The 9,671-nt window shown below is 38.0% G+C and overlaps 1 protein-coding gene across 3 annotated transcripts in view; it reads right to left on the bottom strand.

Annotated features, from left to right (window-relative positions):
* Positions 1-173: 173 nt before the first annotated feature.
* styx (serine/threonine/tyrosine interacting protein) overlaps positions 174-9,671 on the bottom strand; it is a 32,112-nt gene continuing 22,614 nt past the window's right edge. For 2 of the 3 annotated variants that reach the window (XM_055640422.1, XM_055640424.1), the window contains 4 exons: positions 6,676-6,748; positions 3,942-4,023; positions 2,619-2,743; positions 174-780 (listed from right to left, as the gene is read on the bottom strand). In XM_055640422.1, the coding sequence (XP_055496397.1) occupies positions 2,664-2,743; positions 3,942-4,023; positions 6,676-6,748 (235 nt within the window). In that variant the 3' untranslated portion in view covers positions 174-780; positions 2,619-2,663. The remainder of the gene's footprint in view (positions 781-2,618; positions 2,744-3,941; positions 4,024-6,675; positions 6,749-9,671) is intronic. The other variant, XM_055640423.1, reaches the window with a different exon arrangement.

Raw genomic sequence — 9,671 nt, 5'->3', positions numbered from 1 at the left:
GGATAATTAAGGTATGACTGAAGACAGAGTATGAGAATAGAAGAATCAAAGTTTTACAGGGGATGAAACAATGATAAGGCTGTTAAGCAAGACCCACGACTGGTAAGTGATTCCATTTAAAAACAGTTCACTTACACACTCACACACAAAGTGACAGCTGCATCTATAAGGAATTAATCAGAAAAAACTTTTATTGAAAGTTTTAATAAATTACACAAAAAGATTAACACTTTGTAACATAAATTGCATGTATGGGTCTGACCTCAAGCACACAGTGCATATTTTCCCTATCAAACTTACGTACAATCAAAATTCAAGTATCAAAAGTGCATCCATGTATTATTTGCACATGCGTACTTAGTAACTGTCAAAACGGCAGTTTTGGTAAAAAATGTAAAATTAGCATATGAAGACGTAAATCCATCAAAAAATCATTTGCTCCTCTCTCTGGTCAGAATTAAACCACTATAATACAATTTCACAGGCAAACGTTGCTCCAGGTTGTTCTTAAGGGCAAGTTCTCTGTTCCAGCATCACTTCCTCAGAAGTAGCAAGACAGCTGAGAAATGGAAATAAAGTAAATGTGCCATGTAATATCAGCTTCTAGTATTTGTAATCTTAAGTAGTCCATACCACTTCCTTCTTCTACTTGCTTAATATTTAATACAGTAATCACATCCATTACAAGCCACGGGGTAGTTACAGGTTACCCATCATGCGCCACAGCCACCTGCATACTTGAAAAATCATCATCATCCTCCAGTGTTCTTTTCAATGTTCCTAAACAAGACAAAATGCAAGGCGTTAGAGCATAGAGCACAGGCCATTCAGCTCACAATGTGAAGCTAAGACCAACCCTTGTGTGCCTGCACAAAATCCACATCCCATAAAAGCCTCAGCCCTGGCAGCACATTCCAGGCACTCACCACCCTCAGTGTTAAAAAAAAAAAAAGCCCTGCACAACTCCTTTAAACTTTAATTTACTGTGATTTTACATAGACTGAGTACAAAACTAATAGGCATTTTAGATGTCTAACTGCATTGTCTCAAAGGGTTACTTAAGGTAGTCAGGAACATGTTGGCATACACATAAATCTTGGGAGGTGCCACATTTAATACGATAGAATCCATAATAAAAGTCTTAGATTGACACTGTAAGCATGAACTATCCTCAATACCAGTGCAGCACTCAAGAAATGTAATGCATCAACTTGACACGATTTCTTTGACAGCACCTTAGAACCTATGTCACTTACATATATTAGTTTTGGCGGAGAAACGACCGCCTCCAATTCACATAACATTACAACACTCACAGTATATTGTCTTTTAAATCTCCACCCAAAAACCATGAAGATCCCACAAATAAGAAAGGGTTAGTACATTCCAGCATGTACTCATTTGGTATAGAATTCAGTAATAACTTTTTTTTCCTGGACGTTAGTCAACAACTGGATAACTATATTTAATTTTAGGTACCACACTGACTCAGTTGGCATTTGAGCCAAAGTAACGGGCAAGTTCTTACTAACAACATCCATTCTCTGTTGCTCAATTCCAAGTTATGTTCCCATTTTAGTAATTTGTTACATTTTGCATGTCTAATCCACTGCAACAGAAACTCAGGAATACTTTGCACATTAACACATTGCCATGACTGGCTTTCATCAGTTGTTATTGCTGATGGGAATGTCCAGTTGAAAATTTTAATGTTTGTTACTTTTAAGACAAATGTTAAATAAACCTGAAAATGTACATTACTAATTGCAGACAAAAAGAAAAGCAAGATGTGCCCTTGTAACAATGACAACAAAGACAGCCATTTGTGGCTCTGCTAGGATGTTAAGTCTATTAATTTACTGTGTGGGTACAATGAGAATAACAAAATACTTTCCGATTCACAAGCTTTGTTACACACTCAAGATAGAAAATATTATGTCATATGGTATTGGAAGTTAATTATTCAGATTTGCTAACATCGCTTTTTCCCCCCATCTTGTGGGGAAAAAATACTTCCAATAAGCTGCCATATTAGCATTTTTTAATGAGGAAACAAGTTATTTGGAATTAGAGGAAAGTATTAGGATTGACTGTGCAGGTTTCTGATCTGGTGAAGGGTGTCGCATTCAAAAAAAGGTCATCTTACAAGCAAGGAAATCCACTTCATTATAGCATCGTCCACAGACATCCAAATCAGTAATGTCTTAGAGAAGGGAAATGAAAACTTTTACTGGTCTAGAATATCCACTGAGTTCTGGGGATCATCCACTAACACTATTTATATAGGATTTTACTTGATGTTACCCAAGACAGAAACACCAGCTGAAGAAGTCCAAGATGATTGCGGTCATAAACAGGCACCATGTAAATAGTTGGCTGGTTAACAAAGGATTATTGTATGGGTATAAATGCAGAAAATACTGCAAACAAGAGTTTTGTAGATATTGTTGGGCATAGTAACACCAAGCAATATCAGTGGATCAACTGACAGTACTCAAAAATATATATCACATAAATGAATCAACTATATGTATTCAAGCAAACATCTAACTAATCTGTGTTGAGGTGGCCACACCAGATATATATGGTCTGCAGAAGACAACTAGGAAATTCCCTACCTAACACCTTGGTATGAATACCATCAGCAGAAGGATTGCCAGCAGTTAAAAGAAGGCCTTCACAGGGCAATTAAGGATGGGTGATAAATGTTGGATTTCCAGTAGCGCCCATATCCTGAGAACAACTAAAAAAGGAAAAGATTGTGTTGCATTTACACAGATTATATATCTTTTACCAACCATACAACAGAACAAGAATGGTTATAAAGTCAGCTCTGTGATCACACCACTGGAAGACTAGTTGCTCAGCCAACAGTAATTGAAATACATGGACCATTCCAACTGAAATCAGACCTGCCAGATCTAAGTTATAAGGCCAAATCTGTTAGATTTAGATGAAAGGCTTAATATGGGTAGTCAGACCTAAATCCAAAGGAAGAAATTAAGCTAATTCTGTAAAACCTTTCATGCACCCTTCCCAACTGATAACACACAGGAGTTTCATCAAGAGACTTTCTAAGAAGGAACATGAGCAATGTGGATGGACAATGTTACTTTTGCAATTCAAAACCAAGTTCAGCAGACTTTGGTTCCAGGATGAATTCCTATTGATTTAACAACTTCTACTTTGTAATAAGAATGCTTTAATCATGAGGCTTCCTGGAAAACAAAGAGTTCAGTACGAAAAAAGCCAGAGAATGATGAAAACGAAGCCATAAACAGAATGCTGTAGACTTTGAACAAGGGATCTAATTTAATAATTAGTAACATGGCTCTACCAAGGAACAGAAAGAATGAATGGCCGCTATTCAATTTGAGAACACTTGAAGCACTAATAATATCACCTCCGGAATAAGAGGATTAAAATCTCATCTCCATTCATGCTTAATTTTGGTTAGTGGAGCTCTGACTCAAGGGCAGTAAATTGTCCTGTTCTTTCCACTTAAGGCAGTGAATGTGGCTCACCGAAGGAATGTTGATGCCAAAAAGAAAGGTTTTCATATGTTCAGGATAGAAAGACATGAACACATGCTAACAAAGTACTGAGTAAATTATGTCCAGTTGTCTGATGCTCTGCAGTAGAAGGTCAATACTGAAAAGAATAACTATGCAGGAATGTGTTGCTTTTTTTCTTTCCAAGGAGCTGTTAAAATATTGATCCTTTACATCCCACGTGATTAAAAAAAAATTGGACATTTCTTTTCACATTCTAAATTGATTACTATACTATTTACCATGTCTGAAAGAACTAAATTATTAAACACATTTGCATCAAGGTGTTATGTACACTATTTCAGAATGTCATTTTAATCAGATGTAATTAATATTCACCAATTCCAAAATAAATTTTAGTGAACGTAATCATTTTCATCAACTACTTACCTTGTGCAGGAACAGATCTACCCAGCTGGAGTGGTGACATCATCTTTATCGTCAATTTAGCTAAATAAATGGCTTCATATTCCTATTAACAGAACAGCATTTGAGTCAATTATTTTGATCTTCAAATTTCAATGCAACTTATTTATCTCAAACAGTTTATGGATTTATCACATATTGTTCGGAATCCCAGAAAAATAACATGCATTAATAACGCAAAATGTTATTATCCAATCAATTTGCATCCTCTGTTTAGCAAGAGATATGATGTGAATTCTCAATTACTAACGATTTACTTCAAACATCAGGCTTTATCACCACGCTGCACAACCCTACCTTAGCTCTGAACCACCAGACTTTGGCAGCTATGACTGGTCGTTGTACTGTGGTTTTTTCACTACCAAGGGTTTAATTATTTTAGAATAACTGATAATTTATTGTATATTTATTGTTATCGCCTAGGGTTTGTATAGCTGCAGTAAGGAGGACTTTCATCTTTCTGGTCACCTCTGGCTCATATGACAAATTAAATCTTGACTCTAAAAGGGGCATTTTCTTAAAGCCTACTCTCTACCTCTCAAGACTTTCATGAAAGTGGTCCGTTTGCACATTACATGCTGATTAAAGAAATAATGACAATGCATAGTCCAAAAACCCTTTCAGTAACATACTCATTGTTAGTCATTTCAGTTAGCCTCTTTTGCCCAGAAAGTGAGCAATTGTAAATGTGGGAGCTCCTTGAGTTGTGAATCATTAGATTCCCCTGTCTATTTCCCCCCTTTTTAATTTATGTTTTTTCCCCATCTCCATTCTCCTTTGACCAAGTGAATATTTATGGCATCCCCTTATTTAATTTCTGTGCCTGGTTTAACATTGACACCTCCATCTAATTTACCTGCCATTTCGGTTCTTTCATTCTCTCTCCCAATGGCTTACCTCACCTGTGAAGGAGGTACATTATTTGTTCTGAAAAATCAAAGATTGCAGATGCTGCAAATCTGAAACAAATGCAGAAAAAGCCTGAAACACTCAGTTGGTCAGGCAGTAGCTATAGAAAAGGGCAGTTAATCTTTTAGGTCAAAGTCAGAACTGGGAAAGGGTTAAAAAAGATAAGTTACAACTAGGTTCAGTGTGTGCTTGAGGATTAGAACTTCATCATCTATCTAGGCATGCTGTAGCCTTCCAAACTTAATAATGAATTCTCCAACCTCTTCTAACGCCTTATTTGTCTATATCAGAGGCAGACAGTTTTGCTGCGTATACATCTTTAATGGTGGATTCAGGGTTTTCTCCCCCATGTTCCATTGGATACTATTGCAACACCACAAAAAAGTCAAAGTGCTGGAGTAAATCAGCGGGTTAGGCAGCATTTCCAGATAACATGGATGGGTGATGTTACGGGTCAGACCCTTCTGTGTCTGAAGAAGAGTCCCGACGCAAAGTGTCACTTATCCATGTTATCCAGAGATACTACCTAACCCATTAAGTCATTCCAGCATCTGTGTCTTTTTTGATAAATCGATATCCAGTTGCTTGTGTCTACATTGCAACACACTTGTTTTTGCTCTCCAAATGCCTCACTAACAGCTCAACTACACAACACTGGTCTTAACTAAACACATATACTCCCTTTGTCCTCCACTCCCTACTTATTTTGCAGCTTAAAACCAACTTTTATCTTGCTTCCCTAGTTCTGGCAGAGGCTCTTCAACCTGAACTGTGAACTCTATTTCTTGTTCCAACTGTTAGCCTTAGCTTGCATTTCGAACATCAGCGTGGACATCTATATTTTGAGCAGAAGTGCACAAAGATAACGGTACATGGAGCAAGACGGCTTGATCCAGTAAACCATGCACCCGATGAAATAGATGAAGCAGAAATTAACCAGCACTTCCTCTGCCACAACGCTTGGTTGAGAAATATGTTCATTCAGTCTGTGGGGGTGACCCCAGCCTTCCAGTTACCTGTCACTTTACTTAACCATCCCACTTTGCATCAGTCCTCTCAGTGATCTGCACATTTCTAATAATGCCCAATGTGAGCTCGCAGCACTGCACCTCATCTTCTGTCTCAACACGTGGAAGTCTTCTGCACAATTTCTGGCTAACTTATGTTCTCCACTGGTCTCAGAAGTGACCAATTCTACTGAAAAGTCTCCACCTGTAATTAATTCAGCTTTCCTCTCCTCCACTGGTCTGTTGGTGTTTCAACATTCTTTATTTGATTTCTGTTGTTCTGTTTCAACATCCATTCTGACCACAGTTCACAGCTTTAACAAGTATGTTTTTTCTCTCTTCAATTGACCAGATACCTCTATCAACAACTGGATCATTTGGACAACCTTGTCCCCACAATTTCCTTTGTTTTATCCAATCCTCTCTCCAACTTAAAACGTTTCTAAGTTTCATTGAATCTTGTCTTTGACAACTGTTTCTCTCTACAGGTGAAAGTATTTCTGGCATTTTCTGTATTGATTTCAAATTTCCAGACAGTTTTTGATTTACGATTATGCACCCTATTTTTTTTTAATGAAATGTCTCTCAATGAGAATACATCACTTCATTTTGATGCATCATCAATAATTCCCTATGCCTGGAAAATGGTTTCAAAGCATATATATTTTTAAAGGAAATAAACCAAACCTATATTAAAAATAATCACAACTTATTGATAATTACAACAGTCTAGCACATTTATATAAAATAACATTTTTACATAATTAATAAAAGTCAAATACCTGCAACTGATGGACGAATCCAGCATTTGGATTGATACAAAATCTCCTTTCCTGAACATAGGTAAAGGCATCCCTAAAGAAATTAATATATCCATGAAGATTTTTCAAATATGCATCATCAGTCGTCATCCACTGATTTAAGATTTTTATCCCATGCCCCTTGGAGAAGTGACGCGCGTGTGGGATTTTTTTCACCAACTGGTTCACGAGTGATTCACCCAATAACTTTCCTGCTCTCCTTAGATAAATATATGGCTTTCTCTGTGTTAAGATTTCTGAACAGTGTCCTTGATCACAAATTTTTCCTGTAACCTATTTATGTTATATTTAATGAAACTATTAGATATCTTAAGTGATTAATTTGATGGAAATGGGAAACATTCTGAGGCTAATAGCACAACACAAATTGGAACATGTAATGTAATGTAGGGAATTGCAATAGCTTTACACCTTGCCATGCTGATCAAATAAAACAAAAACAAATTGTATACTCCTAGATTTGGAGCTGGAATCAACTTCATTTATTATGAACCCTATTTAATATCAAATATAAGGATAAAGCTCCCTGTTGGATTGCAACCTTGTCGTGGTCGGGGAGCTTGTGTGTCTCAGTGACCCCTAGAGCTATGCCAGCGGGAGATTAGTCTCCTGTTAGGGTCTTCCCTGCTGGACAGGTCGAAGGGTAGAGGCAAGACGAAGAGCGATCCACTGGTCCTCCAGGTTGGAGGTTGAGCACAAGGCTAACAACCCTGTCTCATAAAACAAATATGTTATGGAAACAACAACCGAAGGAATCAACACTACTGGGCGTGATGGACTTCCAGGGCTATCGACAGATGCTAGAGTGAATGTCAATGGTGAAAGCTGAGAAGAGAACCAGACTGCATCCCAAGAATAGCCCTGCACTGGACACCGGAAGGGAAAAGGAAAAGAGGGAGACCCAAAACCACCTGGCGTCGAACTGTAGAGGAGGAAATTTAAACAATGGACCTGACCTGGGGTAGTGTCCAGAAGCTAGCCCAGAACAGACAGGAGTGGAGGACCTTTGTTGCTGCCCTACATGCCAGGAGGCATAATAGGCAGTGAGACATAAGGGTGAAGATATTAACTATAAGATAATAGAATGGACAGAACACATGCATTTTTGGGGGTAATCCAAATACAAGGTGTTCCATTTTGACTGAAAAAGCATGAAATAGGAAGGTAAAGCTCTCAATGAACAGCCACAGTTCAGTGTTTGACTGCATAAACTGTGCAAGTCCACAAGCTTATTTAAAAAAATGTCACAAAATGTGCTTAATAAATATGGGAACAAATGGGAAAAATAAAAAAAACACTTGCGCTAAATGTGTGTAAAGCACTGGTTTGTCTATAGTGGAGAACTATACAAAAACAAGTCACAGACACAAATCCACCTGGATCATGTGAGTTATAACAAATGATAAAGACTCAAACCCTGTAAAGCTGCAGCAAGTTAGAATGTCATTGTTCCGTTGCCAATTAAACAATCTTGATTGGAGATACTCTAGCAGAGAACAGATTTGATGGAGGTTTAAAGCTTTTAATTTGGTTTGGAGTTAATTTTTTCATTGGAGTTTTAAAATTATGAGAAAATAGAATAAATTGAACAGTTGCAGCATAGAATATTACATTATTGCAAGTACTGGGTGAGTTAATTACTCACATAGGGCAATATAATCTATGGGAAGCCAATAGGGCAGTGGGATTAATTTTGGGCTATTCTATCAAATCAAGCACAATTTCTAAATAACAACCTTCAGTGATATAAGTTCAGATTGTACCACTTGCCTACCACTCAAGTTCTTGTCACAGGAGCAGAATTAAGACATGCAGTCCATTAAGTGTACTCCATCATTCGATAATGGCTGACCTATCTTTCCCTCACAACTCCATTCTCCTGTTTTCTCCCCATAACCTTTGACAACTTTACTAATCAGGACCCCGTCTATCTCCGCATTAAAAATACCCAATAACTTGGCCTCCGCAGCAGTCTGTGGCAATGAATTCCACAGATTCACCACTTCTGACTAAAGAAATTCCTCCTCCTTCTAAAGGCAAAAATCCCTTTTATTCTGAGGATGTGCTCGCCGGTCCTAGACTCTCCCGCTAGTGGAAACATCTTCTCCACATCCACTCTATCCAGGTCTTTCAGTATTTGGTAAGTTTCAATAGGAAAGAGAAAATATTTCAATGCACTAGGCAATATGAACAAAATCCTTGATTCATTTAAAAAAGCTTTTGAAGTAAACACAGAGCAATGTAACACAGAAACAGGCATTTTGGCCCACAATGTCTGTGCCAAACATGATGCCAAGATAAATTCATCTGCCTGCACTTGATCTATATTGTCCATCCCTGCATATCCATGTGCCTACTTGAAAGCTCTTAAATGACAGTATAGTATCTGCCTCCACCACCACCACATGTGTTCCAGACACTCATCACTTTCTGTGCTTGCTCAGCACATATCCTTTAAACCTTGCCCCTGTCAACTTATTTGATATACTTCTATCAGCTCCCTCAAACTTCAATGTTCCAGAGAAAATAATCCATGGTCGTTCAACCGCTCCTTGCAGCTAATATCTCCTAATCCAAGCAGCATTCTGGTATCATCTCCTGAATGTCCTCATCCTTCCTGTAATGGGGCAGCCAGAACCGCATGCAATACTCCAAATGTGGCACAACAAAGTCTTTTAGGGCTGCATCATGAGTTCTTGATTCTTATACTCAAGGCCCCAACAAATGAAGGCAAGCATATCATACAACTTCTTTAGTGCTCTATCCACTTGTGATGCCCCTTCTTGGGGACTATGGGACTTTTGGGTAATGAATCCAAAAAACCCATGCACATTGATGCTATTAAGGGTCTCACCATTAACAGTATACTTTCCCCGTACATTTAAGTTCACAAAATGCAGCACCTCACACTTGCTCCAATTAAACTCCACCGCCCATTTTTGTAATTGAACCACATC

The sequence above is a fragment of the Leucoraja erinacea genome, chromosome 9 (genome assembly GCF_028641065.1).
Source record: "Leucoraja erinacea ecotype New England chromosome 9, Leri_hhj_1, whole genome shotgun sequence".
NCBI lineage: Eukaryota > Metazoa > Chordata > Chondrichthyes > Rajiformes > Rajidae > Leucoraja > Leucoraja erinaceus.
Note: the sequence above shows the minus strand (reverse complement) of the source record. Positions and strands in the feature narration are given on the sequence as shown.